Source organism: Primulina huaijiensis, chromosome 14 (genome assembly GCF_012295235.1).
Source record: "Primulina huaijiensis isolate GDHJ02 chromosome 14, ASM1229523v2, whole genome shotgun sequence".
NCBI classification, from domain to species: domain Eukaryota; kingdom Viridiplantae; phylum Streptophyta; class Magnoliopsida; order Lamiales; family Gesneriaceae; genus Primulina; species Primulina huaijiensis.
In genome coordinates, this window is record NC_133319.1 from 20,478,215 (window position 1) to 20,500,911 (window position 22,697).

The 22,697-nt window shown below is 37.3% G+C and overlaps 1 protein-coding gene across 1 annotated transcript; it reads left to right on the plus strand.

Moving 5' to 3' along the window:
- The first annotated feature begins 18,334 nt into the window (after nt 1–18,334).
- Nucleotides 18,335–22,490, plus strand: LOC140957288 (phenylalanine--tRNA ligase, chloroplastic/mitochondrial). The gene is made up of 10 exons (XM_073414476.1): nt 18,335–18,628; nt 19,021–19,211; nt 19,809–20,015; nt 20,102–20,219; nt 20,746–20,822; nt 21,094–21,273; nt 21,356–21,400; nt 21,518–21,622; nt 22,015–22,128; nt 22,200–22,490. Exons 1-10 carry the CDS (start codon nt 18,424–18,426, stop codon nt 22,248–22,250), a joined length of 1,293 nt encoding a protein of 430 aa, XP_073270577.1. The 5' UTR covers nt 18,335–18,423; the 3' UTR covers nt 22,251–22,490.
- The last annotated feature ends 207 nt before the right edge of the window (nt 22,491–22,697 follow it).

A 22,697-nucleotide genomic window follows, 5' to 3' on the forward strand; every position in this document is an offset into this window, starting at 1 on the left:
CGATATAAGTCGCTCGGTGAGCCCCAGCATCCTCTTTGATCTATCTCTATAGATTTGTATTCCCAATACATAAGATGCTTCACCCATGTCTTTCATGGAGAATTTACTTGCCAACCGTACTTTTTTTGATTGCAATAATCCTACATCATTCCCAATGAGTAGGATATCATCAACATAAAATACTAGGAATGTCACTGCACTCCCACTAACTTTCTTGTACACGCATGGTTCCTCAGGATTTTTAGCAAAACCAAATTCCTTGATAGTGCTATCAAATCTGAGGTTCCAACTCCTTGACGCCTGCTTGAGACCATATATAGATCTCTGAAGTTTGCATACCTTATGCTCACTTCCTACTGATGTGTATCCCTCAGGTTGAGACATATAAATTTCTTTTTTGATGTCTCTATTTAGGAATGCAGTCTTTACATCCATTTGCCATATCTCATAGTCATACCATGCTGCTATAGCTAGTAGTATTCTAATGGACTTAAACATAGCAACTGGTGAAAAAGTTTCCTCATAGTCAACTCCTTGCCTTTGAGTATAACCTTTTGCAACCAGTCTTGCTTTTAAAGTCAATACCTTCCCATCCGCCCCAAGCTTTCTTTTGTAGATCCATTTGCATCCAATGGGAACGATTCCCTCAGGTGGATCCACCAATGTCCAGACTTGGTTTGAATACATAGAGTCCATTTCAGACTGCATGGCTTCAAGCCATTTGGTTGAATCAGTATCAGATATTGCTTCTTTGAAATTCATTGGATCACATCCAACACAATGCTCATCATGGCTTTGATAATGAAAAAGCGTATATCTTGAAGGTGTTCTAATAACCCTATCAGACCTTCTAGGAGCTTGTAATTCAACTACTGGTTGTTGGATATTAGGTTCAACTTCTACAGTTGAGGGAGTATCTTGAATTTCTTCAAGTTCTATCATCTTGTAATTTCTATCTAATAGAAATTCCTTTTCCAAAAAAGTGGCATTTCTTGAAACAAATACTTTTGCTTCATTGGGATGATAGAAATAATATCCAACAGAATTCTTCGGATATCCTATAAAGTAGTACAAAATGGATCTACTATCCAATTTGTCTCCCACTGCCTGCTTCACGTAAGCAGGACATCCCCATATTCTCAAATAAGAATATTTGGGAGTTTTTTCCATCCATATCTCATATGGTGTTTTATCCACTGCCTTTGTAAGTATATTATTCAACAACATTGCCGCAGTTTCAAGCGCAAAGCCCCAAAACGATATAGGCAGTTCAGTGAATCCCATCATGGATCGAACCATGTCCATCAAGGTTCGATTACGACGTTCAGAAACATCATTCAATTGTGGTGTTGCTGGCGGAGTCCACTGTGAGAGAATCCCATTCTCTTTTAGATAACCCAAAAATTCAGCACTCAAGTATTCTCCACCTCGATCAGATCGAAGTGCTTTAATAATTCTTTGTAGCTGATTTTCTACTTCAGATCTGAATTCTTTGAACTTTTCAAATGCTTCAGATTTGTGTTTCATCAAATAAACGTACCCATACCTCGAATGGTCATCAGTAAAGGTAATGAAGTAGTAATGCCCAAATTTTGTGCTAACACTTAGCGGGCCACAAACGTCTGTGTGGATCAGATCCAGTAGACCATGTGCACGTTCAACGTTCCCATTGAATGGAGTCTTGGTCATTTTTCCTTTTAGACAGGACACACAAGTAGGTAGAGAATTTATGTCTGACAAGTCAAACATGCCTTCTTCCACTAGGTTGTGCATCCTTCTTTGGGAAATGTGACCTAGTCTAGCGTGCCATATTTGTACGGGATTTGGATCTTCTATCTTTCTTTTGTTTGTTGCTGTTTTCTTTTGTGCTTGGATATTGTTCAACGGAATATCTTTCAATTTTAAGTTATAGAGATCGTTCATTAATTCGCCGGTTCCTATCAAATATTCATTCTTGTAAATATTGCAAACACCTTTAGCAAAAACACAAGAATAATCATCTCTATCAAGCATAGAAATAGAAATAATGTTTTTAACCAATTCAGGAACATCTAAAACGTCTCTAAAAAATAACTTAAAATTATTGTTCAAAATCAAAGTAATGTCTCCAATAGCAGTTGCAGCAACCCTTGCTCCATTCCCCAATCTTAGAAATGTCTCGCCATCTCTAAGTCTCATGCTTCTTGCCATCACCTGCAAATCATTGCATAGATGAGAACCACATCCGGTATCCAATACCCAAGAAGAGAAATTAATTGAGACATTTACTTCTATGTAAAACATATCATGGCCAGAACGCTTTTGGGCAAGATACTCCGTGCAGTTACGCCTCCAATGTCCAGGCTTGTTGCAGTGGAAACAGACATGTTCTGACTTGTCAGGCTTTGAGGGCCCCAAAATGGGTTTCTTGTATGGTTTTTTGTTGGGCTTGTTCTTCTTTAGAGGGGCAGAACGCTTCTTGCCTTTATTTGGGGCACTTTTTTTTGTACCAGACGAAGAACCCACTAGAAGAACATGCTTCTCCTTTTTGATTGTGGCCTCATAAGTAGTAAACATCTTGACCAACTCTTCAAGGGTGGCCTCAAGCTTGGTCATATTAAAATTAACCACAAATCCATCGAACGAGGCAGGCAAAGACAACAGGAGAATATCAGTCGCGAGCTCACTAGGAATAACCACGTCGAGCCCCACCAATTTCTCAATGAGCCCAATCATTCTAACACCATGCTCATGGACCGAAGTCCCATCTCGCAGACGTGAAGTCATGAGTTCTTTTACAGTAGCATGTCTCTCTGAGCGAGTTTGTATTCCATACAGCTCTTTCAGATGAAGGTGGATGTCAGCAGCATTCACAGCCTCCTCGAACCGCCTCTGCAGGTCATTCGACATAGAAGCCAACATATAGCTTTTAGCTTGGAGATCATGGCCCCACCATTTCTCAAGCTTAGCTAGTTCAGTCTCACTGATGTCCGAAGCTGCCTCTTCGGTGGCTTCTTATCAAGCACATACAGAATCTTTTCCGAGCTCAGAACAATTTTTAAATTTCGAAACCAGTCATTGTAGTTAGGGCCAGTCAACTTGTTTTGATCGAGAATGATTGAAAGTGGATTGCGTGACGTCATTGCAAATATACTGAAAGGAAAAAACAGATAATTGTTACTGATTATTTTAAAAAAATTTTAAGATATAAAATATGGATTTTTATTTTATAAATTCCCTACCACTATTTTGACATTTCCACCACCCTCTGATGAAAAAAAGAAATCGTATTTCTTTAGTGGGCACGTAGAGTCCAATTAACCAATTATAATCCCAAATAATATCAGCCAATTATAATTTCTAAAAGGTAGAATCCAATTGCATCCCTATGCAACCTCTGCGTGTTTTGCCTCACGTTTAATAAGGACCCAATAATATGACGCCGTTTATTTTCACGTGTCAAACCAACCCATCAATATTGAATTGTAGTAGACAATCCCCATGAGTTCCCCCAATAATATGAGCCGAAGTCATGGGAGTTCCACTCAATTCACATCATATGTCCGGTGGAAGTTACAGCTTTCCGGCGTCCAGGCCTCCCCAATAATATAAGCCAGACACTGTCCGCGGGTAGCGATCAACATGCAACCACGGTTGATGGAAGGCAAGGAAAAATTAAACTCTTTTAATTTTTACTTTTTCGGTTTGATATAAATTTTGAATCATATTCAAAATGAGGGATTTTAATTTTAAAATTGTCTCATCATTTTAATTTAAAAATCGCGTGCCATGTTTGTATGTTTGCCGGATTCATGCAACTATATTATTTAATAATATACATACATGCATACTACTATATATCGCATATATCATAATATGACATTCAACAATAAAAAAGGATGACCGATTGTCAACACTATTAGATCCATGTGAGCTAGACATGGATCCAGGTCCAAAACCTAGGTGAATGCAGGGATGCAAATGCAACTTATTACAAAAGCTTCCAATATTTTACATGTCTTCATCTTGTGCATCGGGTCCACCATCTTCCAGTCTTGATCTCCCACTATTTCTAATAATTACATTTAAATAGCCATGGCACATAAGGGATACATCTCATGAGATGTGAACGAGCCATAAACCAGGCCCACTTTAATAATATCAAATATTAACAAAATGAAATAAAACAGTAAAATATCCTAACATACACCTAACACATTGGTCAAGGCTCTCGATCATCCTTCATGCATTTAATATCAAATATTAACATCAATTAATTAAACAAATTTAATTAATTGATTAAATCATGCATCTAATAATATTATCATTAACCACAACAATTATTAAAGAATTTAATAAATTAAATAAACACTATTATTTAATTTCCAATTAATTCAATAATAATTGATTTCTTGTAAAACATATTTTTACCATAAATAATTAAAATCATATTCTAATTATTTACCTTACAAGAAAATTATAAATTTAGCAAAATTTTATTTTAAGAAAAAATTGAACAATTTTCATAAAATATCAAATTTATCCAAAATTTTGTAAAATCAGAAAATCGCACACTAGGCCCGAACAATTCAAGCCCACGACCCGGAGTGGCGAGAACACTGTGTGCGCACGATGCGCGCAGGCCGCGCGCGCAGCTTGCTGAGTGGATCTCGGTTTTCTTGTGCTCAAACGCAGCGGAAGTTTTAAAATTTTTATATCTTGACATTCAAGATATTTTGAGCACTCGTATGGTTTAAATTGAACATTCATAGGATGTTAAAGAATTATACCTTTAGTGAAAATTTTCACTTGGCTCCAACTACACCGGTATTAGCGGACGTAGCTCTTGTTGTAAATCCCTTCGAACTTTCTTCAAATCTCCAAATCAGGTCCACGACTGGATTATTTGTTCATCTTCTAATTTGCACTAGAAAATCAGAAGATGTTTTTGCGTAGAGATAGAACACACCTTTTTTTTGTTCAAAACCTTTTGAGAGCACAATGATAGAAGAGCCGAAATTTTTTTTTTCTCTCAAAGGCTTCGGATGCCCTTTGTTCGAATTAAGAATAAAAAATCCTTGTTCCCTTTTGTTTTTAAACTTCGGTGATCTCATCCAATCAATTAATCAAAGTAACAAATATATTATTAATTTAATTAACTATTTGTCATTTCCTTAATTAATCAAATTAATTAAGTAATGAATCTCAATAGAATCCATGAATCACGAGAATGGCACACAACAAATCATCCAATATATTTTTTGTTTCTTTGTGTGCAAGTTTTAAATCATGGTATCATGAATATTTCCATATTACATAAATCAATACCATATTTTATAAAAACTTAATGGGTTATATTTTAATTCAATTAAAATATAATTTAATTATTAAAGTCCATTTAAACTTTAATAAATTAGCATGATGGGCTTATACTTTTAATTACAAGCGCATGATCCATGCTCCCATTATATTAATCTCATCATAATCCCGATCGACGATCCAATATCATCGACGTGACAAATTCAACTTGTTTGTTATTATGGTGCACACTTTAATTTCGAAATCACCAAAATCTAAATAAGGCAGGTGTTTGTTAGAGACCACTTTCATATTTCGGTCTCAAATTAGAGACCACTTTCATATTTATGTCTCCACTTAGCGACCGATATAAAATATCGGTCTCAAATTAGAGACCTAATTATAAATTCGGTCTACAATTTGTGAGTAGAATAAAAAATCGAGCTACAAAAATAATATTAAATATGAAAATAAATTTAACGACCGATATTATTAATTTTGGTCTCAACTTAGAGACCATATTCATATTTCTGTCTCAAATTGGAGACCGAGATAATATATCGGTCTCACCTTAGGGACCCAAATATTAATTCGGTCTCTAATTTGTGAGTCGAATAAAAAATCGAGCAATAAAAAAATATTAAATCTGAAAATAAATGTAGCGACCGGTATTACTAATATCGGTCTCAAATTAGAGACCGAAATTATTATCGGTCTCTAATTCAGTTACAAATGTCTGTTTCTTTAGTAGTGTAAATAAGGCAGGTGTGCTTCTTTTGTGTGTCTTTAGCAGTCATGTTCTCAAAATTTCTATAAGCTTTTATAAACTTTATTTATTAGCTTATCGATTGATCATATCAAGCTTATTTCTTATAAATTCAACTCATTGAATTTATTATCTCAATGGGAACAAGTAAACCAGTGCTTGTGTGACCCTCAATGGTTCAGGGATACAGCTAGCCGTGGGTTCACAACTCTTCGTGATTCAAGACATAATCCTTTATTCGGGCTTACCCTAATTAGCCTTATTCTATGTATCAACTATTGATCATGAGAATATCAGAAATCATATTTCTGATTAAACCCATCGAATCATGGTAAGAGCGTCTAGTAGCATCGCCCCATGATTCCCTAGGTATCACTGATAGTGCCTGCAAGAACCAGTCGATTATGATTAGTGTACAGTACGGTCCCTTCATCTCATATATCCCGATCGAATCTGCAACCATTGGTTCATCGAGGGTTGCATATCAATTCGATAATTATGTGACACATATAATAGTGGCACCGCATGTATTATTGGAGAACTCCTTCTTCAACGTACATTTCATACTCTGGCCAGAGATTCCACGCACTATTATTTCATGAGATCACATAGGATATCCACAACCGTAGGTGAGCGGTGAATCCCCGACTACAATGCACTGGCTCCTATATGTGTCGCAACTGTACCCAATCTCGCCACCTGATGACTCTCCTGGAGCCGGTAAACGAGTCAAAGCACAAGCCTAGCATATAGAGCCTCAGTGTTATCCCGGGTCGTAAGGACTAATGTTGTACAATCATAACCACGGACTTATTATCTCGATGAATGATAACCACTTGGAAAGTCCGAGGGAGGGTAGTTCGGTATAATCATCATATGATTACCCATCTGCATGTTTGGACATCTCTATGCCCTTACCAAGAAACGCAGTACACAATATCACAGATGCTAGTCTCGAGCTCAAGCGGCCTTTATCCTTATTTTAGGCGGCTGAATCAACTAAGAACGAATTTAGAATATGCAGTATTTACAAATGAGTTTCAACATTGAATTACGATTCATTTTTATTAAAGCATAATCAAGGACTTTATCTATGCTGATCGCATGAGTATACAGATAAAGTAAAACGAAACCATTAAAAATAAATTATATTAAAATAAAGATTGTTTATTACAGTTGAGTCAATAAATTCCCTAGCCAACAGTTGGCTTACAAGGCATCTACTCTAACACTCACATGCACAAATTCACCATGGGCTTTGAGTTTTTATTGATGTTTCATTGCAGAGTCGATTGATTTGTTTCACCAAGCACCTCATCCCTTCTTTGTGGCAGTGTGAAGCCTTTCTCTTGATTGGGGAATATAATTTATGGACGGTAAAGATCACTTGCATTTGAACTCCGTGAACTATTTTTGGATCTTAGGATTGGTCGCTATCTTGATTCAACTGTTTGTCCTTGATCAATGCACTTAAATTTGTTGTAGTGTTCAAAAACCATTACACGTAAATCTCATGCATGATTGAAATAATTTATTTATTTAATTAATAATTTAGGTGATGTATGTAATGTGTTAAATTATTTTTAACTGTATATATATTTATTTTATTATGCAATTTAAAATATTTTCTCAAGTTTTAGTTTTTTATGCGAATATTCGATGTCGAACAGGAAAAAGACACCGGAGATGTTTGAGGTGTTAAAAATTTAAAGTCATATTTTTATTTTTATTTTAAGCCTAGAAATTAGGTATTTTAAAAGAATTATGAATTTTAGCATTTAAGGGCTAAATTTAATTTATCGAGTGAAACATAGAAGTTAAGCATTTTCATTAGCAAAATTCGAAAAGTAAGGAATTTGAATACTTCCATTCGAAATATAATATTTTAATAATTATTTTATGTCATAATTAATTAAATTTGTTAGTATTTAATTATGAATAGAATTTAAAATTTGTAGGACTCTTAAATTGTAAAATTTTAAAAGTTGAAGGGCTTAATTAGTAATTAAAACTTGATTAATTAACCTAAATATCTAGTAAATAATATTTTTACTACATAAGAAGATTCCTACCCTAGATCTATATACGCCACACGCCACACACACAAAACACCAAGAACAGACACTCAAAGCACACACATCGACCGAAATATTCCTCACCTAGGGCTTGTATTTTTTTGATTTTTCTTCTAATAGTAACTTAATCCGACCATCGCACAACGTTCCTTGATTTATTTAGTCCCTTTTGAAGCAATAAAACGCAGCACACTGTCTCCGTTCGGCCTCCGTCCTTCCTCGGGTCTGTTTTCGATATTTCGTGCGTTTTTAACACAAAAGCATGTCTAAACCTTTCTTTTATGCATCGATCATATTGTATAATGTATTTTGATACAAATTATGCATGAAAACACATTGGTTTGATTATATGAATTCTAGAACGTAATTAAAAATCGTTTCGATATATATTACAAATGAACTTCTACGTTTTTCTTGAGTTCTCGAACGTAGGCTTCGGTGGACAGAACCTAGGGCTTGATGCTACATATGGTTACATTATAAGGTGTGTTTAGATGTTATTAGGTGGTCCGGGATGGGGCAAAATTCTGCTGGTGCAGCAGAAAGTGTAAAGAGCGCAACCGCACGTGTAAGGGCATGATCGCGGGTTCACGACAGGTCTGGAGGTATAGGTTGGACCAGGACTCGTGGCTAGGGTCTAGGCGGGGTATTAGGGTCCCGGTGTAAGTCTGGTATGGGTCGGTTGTGGTATGGTTGGACGGAATAGCTGCTGGAGTTGTAATTGCACCATTCGTGCATGTGAGGGGCGCGACTTAGGGCTTCGGTTTTTGTGTAGTTTATGGGTTGTGCATGTGTCTTGGGCTGGAACCGGTCAAACAAGGGTCTTAAGTGACGTATAAGGGTTGAGTCTAGCACTTGGTTCGGTCTTGGTTTGAGTTCGAATCGATACGAAGTCATACAAAACGCACAAGTGCCATAGTGTCGATCTTTGGGGCAGCTTGTGTCTTCATGGTTCGTGGTGCATGGTTCGGAGTTCGGGGTTGGTCTAGGGCCTTGGGCAGTAGGTTAGGATTTATTTTATGTGTGGTTTGAGTCCCGAGTCAATTTGTATGTCCTAAGTGGTTCTATTTAATTCGGGAGTCCTATGTATCCGAATGCACTTTAGGGGCTGTTTTGGGTTATGTTGTGGTGGCAGCATGTCCGAGGACAATCTAAACAATGTTCGTAAGTATGTATGAAATGCAAAATAATTATTTTTGAGGTATGCGATTTGTATTGTGACCAAATTATGTTACGGGTTTGAAAGCCCGAGAACGTGTTCGGGGACCTCTCCAACCTCTTCGGAGGAATTATGTTATGTTAGGGAATGAACATCAAGTCCAAGTACTGTGGTGATCCCTGTCGGCTTAGTAATGTGGTTAGTTTGATCAAACGATTTATGTTATGGGCCACTTGCATTGAACAGAACTCTATATAAAATGATTTACGATTACGATTACAATGACGAGCATTAAAATATGATTTTCTGAAAATATGCAGGAAAGTCGCGTTATGTATATTTATGCTTATATTATGCTATGTACGAGTTATGTTTAAATTGCATGAATTTTTATCACATATTACTTTTTATTCACTATTTATGCATGCTGAGTCATTAGACTCACTAGACTTGATCGATGCAGATGATGTAGTTGAGGAGGCTGGAGGGGGTGACCAGTGAGCAGGCTTGGGCTAGTGGCAATGCAAAAACCCGAGGACCTTGTAGCTTACTAGATTTTATCATGCACATCTTAAAAATATTTACTCTGATTTTATGCGTTTATGTTGATGGCAAGTTTGTCGAAACATATTTACGTTGTGCTGGACTTTTTCAAATTATGGTGATCGCTTAACTTGGGATTTTGCAGTTGTGGTATTTAATGATGTAGTTTAATATTAACTTTATTTTTAGTATGAGCGGTGAACGTTAATTTTTTATGAGTCATGTTTATAATAAATTATTTAATAAGAAAATTTTAAATTTTTCCTCAAATAATAATTTAGTAGTATTTTAAGCACCGGTTCGCCACAGTTGGTATCAGAGCGCAATGTTTCCTGATATAGGGTTGTGCCTACTACTGGTTGCGAGAAGCTCAGGAAGTCATGCCTCAAATCTTTTAGTTTTTACGGATTTAAATGTATTAAATGTTAAGTACGAGTTTCTTCAACTGCATGTTTAAGTTTGAATCATTTTAGTATGTTATATGAATAGTTCTGTGATGCATGTTGGTTATGTGTTGGGTTAAATTGTGGTACAGAATGCCTTCAAGACGTGTGATTGACCGCGAGGGCCGCGAGGCTCTTGAGGAGGAGAGAGCTTCCCATCCACGTCCACCACCAGACCTTCAGGCACAGATGCTTGTATGCATGACCCAGTTCTTTGCGCAGTTTTCTATGAATAATGCTGAGGTGGATAGGAGGATGAGACATGTGGCAGTGTATGAGCTTTTTCATAAGATGGACCTTAAGGATTTTTGGGGTACGACTGATCCTATGGTGGCTGAGCGATGGATTAAGTCCATAGAGGTGATCTTTAACTTTATGGAGCTGCAGGATGTTGATAGAGTCAGGTGTGCCACTTATTTGCTGAAAGATGATGTTCGATTATTGTGGGAATGAGTATTAGTGTCAGTGAATCTGCAGACCTTTACTTGAGAAGGCTTTAAAGAGGTATTCTACTCCAAGTACTTCACTGATGAGGTACGCTCACGAATGACTATGGATTTTATGACGTTGAGGCATGGAGACCGTAGTGTGGCGGAGTTCGTGAGGAAGTTTGAGCAGGGGTGTCACTTTGTGCCCCTGATAGCTAATGACGCCATGGAGAAACTGAGGCACTTTATCGATGGTTTACGACCTTTTTGCGCTGTGATGTTCGTATAGCTGGTCCTACTACCTATGCAGTTACGGTGTCCAGAGCTTTGGTGGCTGGGCAGGATCAGAAAGATATCGAGAATGACATGTAGGGCAAGAGGCCCTTTCAGGCGCCTCAGCGACAATTTCAGCAGCCAGCTAGGAAGCCTACTGATTATCCGATGTGCCCAAAATGCAGTCGCAAGCATGAGGGAGAGTGTTTATAGGGTTCTGGCAAGTGCTTCAAGTGTGGATCCACTGACCACATGCTTAAGAATTGTCCACAGTGGAAGAAGCCAACTCAAGGCTGAGTCTTTGTGATGCATGCCGAGGAGGCGAACCCAGACACTACACTCTTGATAGGTGATATAATTTATTCAGCACCGTATTATTTACTGGATATTTTTTATGCATTGTTCGAATTTTTGGATATACTAGTAGGCTAAATATCAAAATTATCGTGAGAACTTTAGGATAGTGGATTCAACCTATGTATGAGATTAAGTTTATTCCTTTTTGAGAATTGTTGAGTTGAGTGTATGTTAATATTATCTCATGGAGGATCTATATAACGGAAGTAGCCACGAATGCTTTATTAGATTCAGGGGCTACTTATTCTTTTATATCAGAGGGCTTTGTGAGTTACTTGGACGTCAAGCCCACCAGGCTCGACATGAGTCATTCTATGACTGTTCCTTCTGGGGAGGAATTGTCTGCTTCTAGGGTGGTTAGAGACTTTAGTCTCGAGCTACAGAGTCACACATTCTACTCTGACATTATTATATTGCCGATTCCCGAGTTTGACATCATTCTAGGAATGGATTGGTTGTCAAAGAATGGAGTGACGATTGACTTCCAACGAAAATTAGTAAGGGTCAAACCATTGGGCAAGGAGGAGTTTGTATTCGATCCAAGTAGACGCAACAGCATTCCACGGATGATATCATGTCTTCAGACGAGGAATCTTATGCTTAAAGGGTGCCAGGCGTTTTTGGCGAGCCTTATTTCAGCCCCTGTTACTACAATTCAGACAGTAGCAGACGTCTCAGTCGTTAGAGATTTTCCGGATGTGTTTCCTGAAGACATTTCTGGTATTCCACTTGAGCGTGAGGTGGAGTTTTTCATTGATCTTATGTCGGGTACCGTGCCAATCTCCAAGGAACCGTATCGGTTAGCGCCTGTAGAGATGAAAGAGCTCAAACATAAAATAAAAGAGCTGCTGGACAAAGGATTCATACGCCTTAGTTGTTCACTTTGGGGCGCACCAGTGCTCTTCGTGAAGAAGAAAGATGGCAGCATGAGACTTTGTATCAACTACCAGTAACTTAATAGAGTTACGGTGAAGAATACGTACCCATTACCAAGGATCGAGAACTTATTCGATCAATTTCAAGGAACTTCTGTGTTTTCCAAGATAGATTTTCGCTCTGGTATCATCAGCTAAGAGTGAAGGACGTAGATGTGCACAAGACAACTTTCAGAACTCGCTATGGGGATTATGAGTTCTTAGTGATTCCGTTTGGTTTGACAAATGCTCCAGCGATTTTCATAGATCTCATGAATCACGTATTTCAGTCTTATTTGGTTCAGTTTGTCATTGTATTCATAGATGACATCCTCATTTATTCGAAGAACTAGGAGGAGCATAGTCAGCATCTGTGTACCGCATTGAAAGTGTTGCAGAATCGTAATTTGTATGCAAAGTTCACCAAGTGTGAAATTTGGTTAGAGAAAGTGGCATTTTTGAGACATGTTGTCTCTAGCAGTGGAATTGAAGTTGACCCGTCCAAGGTAGAAAAGTGAAGGAATGAGTTGAGCCGAAGAACGCATCAGAGATCTGCAGTTTCTTGGGCTTAGCGGGTTACTACAGAAAATTCGTTCAAGGATTTTCTTCTATTGCAGTGCCACTCACCTTGTTGATGAAGAAGAATGTCAAGTTTGTATGAAGTACTGACTGCCAGAAGAGCTTCGACATTTTGAATCAAGCTCTTATAACAACGCCAATATTAGCCATGCCATCAGGGTAAGGCAACTTTGTGTTCTACAACGATACTTCTAAGCTTGGATTAGGCGATGTATTTATACAGCACGACCAAGTCATCGCATATGCCTTCAGACAATTGAAGGTGCATGAAAAGAAATATCAGACGCATGATCTGGAGTTAGATGTCATGGTCTCTGCCTTGAAGATAATGGAGACACTACTTGTATGGTGAGAAGTGCCAGATATTTACGGATCACAAGAGTCTCAAATATTTCTTTACTCAGAAGGAGTTGAACATGCGATAGAGACGGTGGCTAGTGTTGATGAAGGACTATGATTGTGATATCAGCTATCATCCAAGAAAATTTAACATAGTCACTGATGCCTTGAGTAGGAAAGCAGGAGTTATGTCGCTACTGTCGGTACAGAGATTCTACGGTTAGAGATGAAGAAGTTCATTGAGGTCTGTCCTAAGGGAAGAGCTCCTAGATTATCCACCTTGATAGTGTAGTCCACTTTGATAGAACGTATTCGTTCTGGACAGACATCTGATGAGCAATTGCAGAAATGACGATCTAGATATGAATCTAAGGGCCGTAAGCTTTATACAGTGAGTGATGGGAAGATAAGGTATAGAGGGGGGATTTGAGTACCTAGAGATGATTCGATTAGAGGAGATATATTGTCAGAATCGTATACGACACCATATTTCATTCATTCAGGAGGCACCAAGATGTATAAAGATTTGCATATGCTTTATTGGTGGCAAGGAATGAAACGATACATTTGACGCTTTGTATATGAATGTCTAACTTGCCAGTAGGTGAAAGTAGAGCATCAGAGACCAGCAGGGATGCTCAAGCCTCTTCCTATCTCCGAGTAGAAATGGGAGAATATTACCATGGATTTTGTAGTCGGTTTGTCAAGTTCAGTCAGAGGATCTAACGCAATTTGGGTAATTGTTGATAATCTAACCAAGTCGGTGCACTTCTTGCCGATAAAGATGACTTTTTCTATGACGCAGTATGCAGAGCTTTATATCCGGGAGATAGTCAGGTTAAACGGGATCCTAGTTACCATCATATCTGACAGAGATCCGAGGTTTACGTCGTCCTTTTGGAAGAGCTCGCTTTCCGCAATGGGGACGAAATTGCAATTCAGCACGACATTACATCCTCACACAAATGGCTAGTCTGTGAGGGTGATACAAATTTTTGAAGACCTACTGCGTGCATCCGTGATTGATTTCCATGGGAATTGATAATCGAAGTTACTTATAGTTGAGTTCACCTCTAACAGCAGTTTCTAGTCTTCTATAGGTATGGTTCCTTACGAGGCATTATATGGAAGAAAGTGCGGATCGCATATTCACTGGGATGAGGTCAGCGAGAGATCAGAACTTGGTCCAGATATTTTTCAGCAGACTATAGACGTAGTAGTCAAAAACTGAGACATGATGAAGACTGCTTAGAGTCGTCAAAAGAGCTGTGCTAACAAGAGAATGAGAGACCTTGAATTTGATGTAAGAGACCACGTCTTCGTAAAAATAACACCTATGAAGGGTGTTATGAGAATCGGGAAGAAAGGCAAGTTGAGTCCGAGATTCATAAGACCATTTTAGATCCTCGGGAAAGTGGGAATATTAGCTTATCGTGTAGCACTGTCGCCGAATATAGCGGGTGTAAACAATGTGTTCCACGTTTCTATGCTAAGGAAGTACATGGCGAATCCTTCACATGTACTAAGGTTTTAGCCGTTACAACTATCGCCAAACCTGTCATACGAGAAAAAGCCTATTCAGATTTTAGACTGACAGGAGAGAAGACTACAGAACAAAGTTACCAAGTTGGTCAAGGTCAAGCTACTTGGGAGACCGAAGCCGACATGAGCAGTCGCTATCCAAAGTTCTTTGGTAACCCTTAATTTCGAGGACGAAATTTTTTAAGGAGAGATGAACTGTATTGCCTAAAAACAAGTACATGTAAATCCCATGCATGATTGAAATAATTTATTAAATAAATTTAAGTGATGCATGTTATGTGTTAAATTATTTTTAAATGTATATATATTTATTTTATTATGCAATTTAAAATGTTTTCTCAAGTTTTAGTTTTTCAGGCGAATATTCGATGTCAAACCGAGAAAGGAGACCCGAGATATTTGTGGTGTTAAAAATTTAAAGTTATATTTTTATTTTTATTTTAAGTTGAGAAATTAGGCATTTTAAAAGAATTATGAATTTTATCATTTAAGGGCTAAATTTAATTTATCGAGTGAAACAGAGACGTTAAGCATTTTCATTAGCAAATTTCGAAAGTAAGGAATTTAAATACTTCAACTCGAAATAATATATTTTAATAAATATTTTATGTCATAATTAATTAAATTTGTTAGTATTTAATTATGGATATAATTTAGAATTTGTAGGATTCTTAAATTGTCAAATTTTAAAAGTTTGAGGGTTTAATTAGTAATTAAACTTGATTAATTAACCTAAATTCCTAATAAATAATATTTTAACTACATAAGAAGAGTTCTATCCTAAATCTATATACAACACATGCCACACATACAAAACACCAAGAATAGACACTCAAAGCACACACATCGACCAAAATCTTCCTCACCTAGGGCTTGGATGTTTTTATTTTTCTTCCAACAGTAGCTTAAGCCGACTATCACATAACGTAGATTTATTTAGTCCCTTTTTGAAGCAATAAAATTCAGCAAACTGTCTCCCTTCGGCCTCCATTCTTCCTCGCGTCGATTTTCGATATTTAGTGTGTTTTAACGTAAAGACATGTCTAAACCTTTCTTTTATGCATCTATCATGTTATATAATATATTTTGATACAAATTATGAATGAAAACACATTGGTTTGATTATATGAGTGCTGGAACGTTATTAAAAATCTTTTTGATATATATTATGCATGAACTTCTACGTTTTCCTCGAGTTTACGATCGTAGGCTTCGCTGGACAGAACCTAGGGCTTGCTGCTACATATGGTTATGCTATAGTGTGTATTTAGATGTTATTATGTGGTCCGAGAAGGGGTAAAAAATTGCTGGTGCAGCAAAAAGTGAAAAGAGCACAGCCGCGCGCGTGAGGGCATGATCGCGGTTTCACGACAAGTCTGGTGGTGTAGGCTGGACCAGGTTTCGTGGCTAGGGTCTAGGCGTGGTGTTAGGGTCCCGGTGTAAGCCTGGTATGAGTCGGTTGTAGTATGGTTGGATGGAATAGTTGCTGGAGTTGGAATTGTACCATGCATGCATGTGAGGGGCGCGACTTAGGGCTTACGGTTTTTGTGTAGTTTAGGGGCTGTGAATGTGTCTTGGGCTGGCACGGTCAAACCAGGGTCTTAAATGATGTCTAAGGGTTGAGTCTAGGACTTGATTCGGTCTTGGTTTAGTATGAGTGGTGACCATTATTTTTTTATGAGTCATGTTTGTAATAAATTATTTAATAAGAGAATTTTTAATTTTTCCGAAAATATTAAAGTACTAGTATTTTAAGCATCGGTTCGTCACATTTGTGACGCTCAAATTCACAGAGAATTGATATTTTTCTTTCAACTCCTCATTGGTTGGTTGTGTCCGTAAGTATTTACAACAATATATACTCTTGGAAGCCACACATGCTCCCATCTCCGAACTCTTCATGTTGGTACAGAGGGTTAGTCCTCACATGCATGCACATGATTCACCACGGGCTCTGCGTTTTTATTGATGTTCTCTTGCACAGTTGATTGATTCTTTCACGATGCATCTCATCCTTTCTTTGTGGTAGTGTGAACCCTTTCTCCTAATTGAGGAATATAATTTCAAGGCGGTGGATATCACCTACCTTTGAACACCCTGAACCTGTTTCCGGTTTTTTGGGTTGGTCACTCCCTTGATTCACCTCTTTTTCATTAGCAGGGAATACTGAGATTGAACAGTTGATGTCACGTGTCTTAGAATTCACTACACCTTTTCTCATATCCTTGGGATGGTTACTCTCATGGTTCACTTCTTTGCCACTTTTTTTTTTGTCTCCCTTGATGAATGAAATTTTTTGTGCAATTACATCTTCACTTCTGTGAGGTAGTATGTATATGTCATCATGATCGGGGAGTGTTGAATTGGGGTAGAGAATGTCACCTTCCTTGCCACTCTCAGGTCCTTTTTCAACCCCATCCGGATAGTTGCTCCCTGACTTGCCTTTACAGATTTGATCATTGTCTTATTCACCACTGCTTTAACATAGGCTAGAATACCACCAACCAAAAGCTTTGATGTTTCTTTCATGTCAATTGCAGTACCTCCTCCTGCACTCATTTGAGGCTTCTGCATTCCCTTGAGTGCAACACGACAATGATGTTGACCTTTAATATTTTCGATTATGTTTTGAACAGAAACTCCCTGTACATTTTCTTTAATCGTGTATTCTTTAAAGTTTTTTGGAATTTTTGCTCCATATTTTCTCAGAAGTTTCTTGTATATGGCGGCGTATTTCTGGTCCCACTGGGCGTACCAAAAATTGTTTGCACAATATTTCTTGAGTTGCGGACGTGCCAGGTGTTACAAGTACCGATTTGTGCGACAAGTAATAAAAATATAACTTATAACTTCTAATATCCTAAACTAATATGCATCAAAATAAACGAACTGAAACGATACTAAAAATTGGAAAAAAGAAACTCTCTAACATGATTTTATTGTCATAAATCACTAGGAATCCGCAATTATGGAAATTACAATAAAAATTGTTGAAAAATGAAAATGACGTAAAAACTTGAAAGCAGACTAGAAAAATAAAAATTGCTTGAATATGAAAACTAAAGATTTTTGCAGAGTGTTTGCCAATTGTTTGAGTGATGTGTTCTATTCTCCTTCAGCTGCTGAATTTTTTTTTTCCCCCGATTTCTGGGTGGTTCTCCCACTCCTACCACTAATCACAATCTTCTCACGATTTCCTCCTACTTTGCATGGTATTTAACTTGTTAAAAATAATTCAAAATAATTATTGAGTTGTCCAATTTTGTGGGCTAAAATTCCATCTAAGCTTTGGCTAAATTAATTGAACCCGCATATTTTTAGGCCAAACAACGCGTGACAGTTCTTTGTCTTGATCTCGTAGGTAAAATAAATAACAACACATTGATGATTGGGAAAACACGCGTGACAGTAAATTGTCTGGACCTCTTTATGTAAAGAAATATCAAAACATTGGTGTTATTAGGCCCCAAAGCAACATTGAAGTCGGTAACAGTAGCAAGCTATAGTATTACGTGTGGCCCGCGTGTTTTCCCAATTGGGCCTTAGGCAAAAATCTTATTTTCAGCTTTCATTTATCATTAGGCCCGTAACACTTCAGTTTGCGCCTATTCCATATATTAAATAGCCTTTTCTCTCCCATGGCTCCTGTCCAAACAATTCCACTACCAAATCCGTCTGCCCCCTCCACCTGTTAGCAGGCAGTGTAGCAGCTTGGGAACACAGTTTCCATGTCGCTCTCACTTGCCCATACCGTCTTTTTAACGAAGCCCTCCCATTTCCTCTCTGGAAGAAGCATTATTTTTGGCCTACAACTTTCATCTTTCTCAACATCCTTCGCCCCGATTCCTTCGGAAAAAGTTAACGCTTGCAAGAAATGGCGGCATCCTGCGGCGTCACTTCTCGAACTTGGTGGTGCTAAGATTTCTAGAGAAGGTCGTGTGATCCACTCGTTTCTTTATGCTTTCAGAAATAGCCACATATCAAGCAGATTAACAATCAACCGAATTTATAAATATAGTTTTATTTTTTTTATTAATCTAATATAACTCAGCTCCACTGTGTTATTTATGATTTTTTATCTATCTATTAGGATTGATAACAATATTCAATATGTGGATGTTTTAATGTTTATCAACCGACTTATGAAAAATGATTGCCTATTTATATTGATTATTTTGAGCAATAACTTGTTAAACTTGCGTCAGCAAAGGGTTTTGAAGTGAAATAAATTAGTTTCTTGATCCTTTTCATGTCTGGATGATGTAGATTATTTTTTCTGATTGTCTTAGTATTGATTGGTGATGACCTTACGCATAAACTTGCAGAAATAGTGAAGGATGATCCAACAAATAATGTTCCCGATTCAATATTCTCAAAGCTGGGATTGCAGCTTCATAGGAGGGATCAACATCCTCTTGGCATACTTAAGAATGCAATCTATGATTATTTTGATACCAACCATCCTAACAAATTTGATAAATTTGACGATTTGAGCCCTTTAGTATCTGTAAAAGCGGTACGTTAGTATGCACAGAAAGGAATTTAAGGTTTTTACTTCCTTCTTCCCTAATGCTCGTGTTTTATCTGCTAATTTCCTGTTATTCATGTCATCATTGAAATTCATATTTGATGGTTTTTCCTGCCAGTAGAAGTTTCTATTCTCGCAGTTTCTCTTAATTTATGCATCTATTGAATTTTCATGCTTATTTAAGCACACAAAAATTCAAAACAGAAATATCAAGGTTTGAAAGCAATACTTTATGCTTTTAGAAATTGTAACCCCCAGTGCAAGGATTGTTTAAGACTTGCATGGAGTTCTGTATAACTGTGATCAAATCAGTTTCATAGTTAGTATCAATGTCCAACTTTATAGGCTGTAGCTTTAACGTTAAATGTTTACTGATACTCAGCAGTAAGCTAGCGGATTAGTGTGGGTAGAAAAGTTAGACAGATGTTACTAACATGGAATTCTGTAGAATGTTTGCATAATTATGATTCCGGTTTCTGGGATAATGTTGTGAATTCTTTTCTTCTTTTTCCTTAATTCCGTTGAACTTGCAATTTTGTTATTTATATTAATTGAACGACGTAATAAGATTATGTTTTCATGCAGAATTTTGATGATGTATTAGTGCCTACTGATCATGTGAGCAGGAGTTATAATGATACATATTATGTGGATTCTCAAACTGTCCTGAGATGCCATACAAGTGCACATCAGGCTCAGTTGCTAAGGGAGGGGCATACCCATTTCCTTGTTACTGGAGATGTTTACAGAAGAGATTCAATTGATTCAAGTCACTACCCAGTATTTCATCAGGTTTGTCTGAGAGTATAATTGCTATCATGTCATGTAGCTGACTTTGGTCCTTCTATTCAAAGATGTTTATGGTGCCTAATAATCAGATGGAAGGGGTCCGAGTTTTCACTCCAACGGACTGGGAAGATTCTGGTACTAATGCTACGTCATATGTAGCTGAGGATCTAAAGAAATGTCTTGAGGGTTTGGCACACCATTTATTTGGTACGCTGAGAATGAAATCTAAATTTTAATTTGGATGATAGAATGAGTAATTTTGATTGCAATCCAGATTCCATCTAATTTGCAATATTTAGAATCAAATTCATCGCAGCTAGAGACAGTAAGTTGAATACCGTTTGTGCTTATGGTTCCTTTAACGTTGCAGGTTCCTTGGAGTTGGGATATAGCAACTATAGTTCAGTTCTAAACTTTCGTATTTATGTTTGTACATTTTTTCTGTAAAATCCTCGCTAGAAGTAAGACTAAAGAAGCAGCAGAGGAAGGTGAAACTGAAGACAGAAAGAAGGGTATTACAAAATCATGTGCTGGAACCAACGGTCAAATAAATTTAAGAATTTGACTTTTAAGGGTTTTAATGAGTATGAGAATATACCTGGTAAATGGCTAGATTTTTTTTCACAGTCAATGTAAGGTCAACAGGATTTTTTTTTACTTGGTCTAAGAGTTTGATGGAGCCTGAATGCTCTGATTTTTATGAAAGGTCAATGCTTGTGTTTCCTTTGGTCAGGTGGCGTGGAGATGCGCTGGATTGATGCTTATTTTCCCTTCACAAATCCCTCATTTGAATTGGAAATATATTTTCAGGTACTTTTGACTTCGAAATCTCTGGTCTTTCTCTGTACCCCTTTAAATACATCGATTGTTCCCAAATGATTTAGAATGTTTTTTCTTTGAGAAATTTTCTTTTTAACGCGTGGAGGCTTATCAGGCTGTTAGATTAAGTTTGAGTCAAACCCATTTTGACATGATTTACTATCAATGCTCTCATTTTGTTTTGTTTTAAAATTCCATTTCCTCTCATTTTTCTGAAAATTGTCTCAGTGGCACCTAGTCATATTAGTGTGAATTTTTTCAGGAAACGTGGCTGGAAGTATTGGGTTGTGGAGTAATGGAACAAGAAATACTCAAGAGAAGCGGTAGAACAGACAACATTGCTTGGGCTTTTGGGCTCGGACTGGAGCGACTGGCTATGGTTCTATTTGACATTCCAGATATCCGCCTTTTTTGGACCAACGACCCACGGTTTACTTCACAAGTATTTATTTATGCCCTTTATTATTTTGTAGCTGATTCACATCGTTTATAGGACTTGAACACTATTCTATTATTTTGTGTAGTTCTCCAAGGGACAGCTCGGGGTGAAGTTCAAACAATTCTCGAAGGTGTGATTATCATTACCTAGAAATAGTTTGTCTGATTGCTTTTATCAGTATCGAATGGAAAATCAGAGCTACTTCCAAAATCTCTCGTCATGTTGACCTTCAATTGTAACTTTGTAGTACCCTCCATGTTATAAGGACGTGAGTTTCTGGATTAGCGATGCATTTACCGAAAATAACCTCTGTGAAATTATCAGAGGTGTTGCTGGGGATCTTGTGGAGGAGGTAAGCTTGTTTTGTACTTTGTTGGAGGCCTGTATTCGATGATTTAGTAGTTTTAGACCCTTGACTATTGAACATTTAGTGAAGAGTATGATACTCTTTTGAGTTGCTCCGCTACATCATTTGTAAGTGGATCCTCTGGTGAAATCGTCATGATAAGCACATATATTAGAAATACATGAGGCGATATCCTTGATATTTATAACAGTGAAGTGCCATTTGTTATCTATTTAAAGAAATTATCCCTTTATTAAAATACTTAGTTAATAGGACTTAATCAATCAATTGCCAGCATTTTCAAAATTTCAGGCTCTGCAGTGGAAATGAAAATTGCAGTTGGATCTCTGTGTGATAGAATTTTAAGCTGGAAATTAGCATTAATAATGATTTTTCAGGTGACTTTGATCGATAACTTCACCAATAAGAAAGGAATGACGAGTCACTGCTATAGGATAGCGTATAGGTCGATGGAACGGTCTCTAACTGACGAGGAAATTAATGATTTACAGGTGACTCTGTTTTGTTGCTACAAGCATCTTGTGTAATTTATTTACTTCCATTCTGAGCTACTGTTTTACAGTGGAGAGTACGGGAACAAATTGAGACCAAGTTGAAGGTTGTTATGAGATGAGTCTGCTCATAAAAGATGAAGTTGAAGGAACTGGTTCTTGTTTCGTAGAAGATCTGCACCAGCGCATTTCCTTTTTTCCTTTACATATTTCAGCCAAGAATACAAGTGCCAAGGTTCTTTGAGTAAACAATGGCTATTTTCTTATTGTTTTATTAAAAGCACACAAAAATATTATATTTAATGTGTTAGCATACAACACGGGTGCACTTTGTTGGAAAGATTTCTTTGACCTACCGTTTTTCTCTGCTTGCAACCTCTAAACACAAATGATTTTTAGATTTTCCTTTGGAAAGGTTCAAACACTCCATAAATCTTTGTAATTTCCATGGTGATAGAAAATGTCGGATTCGATTACAAGGGAGTTGAAAGAAAGTACACAGATGGAAATGATCATCGCCAAACATTTATTTTTATTCTCACAAAAATATTTTCGCGAAATGTCGATAA

Excerpts from the sequence above, each read along its gene's own strand:
- LOC140957288 (XM_073414476.1), top strand. The coding sequence starts at position 18,424 with ATGTCGCTCTCACTTGCCCATACCGTCTTTTTAACGAAGCCCTCCCAT. Across the intron at positions 18,629-19,020 it reads TGCTAAGATTTCTAGAGAAG|AAATAGTGAAGGATGATCCA; the intron begins GTCGTGTGATCC and ends ATAAACTTGCAG. Across the intron at positions 19,212-19,808 it reads CTTTAGTATCTGTAAAAGCG|AATTTTGATGATGTATTAGT; the intron begins GTACGTTAGTAT and ends GTTTTCATGCAG.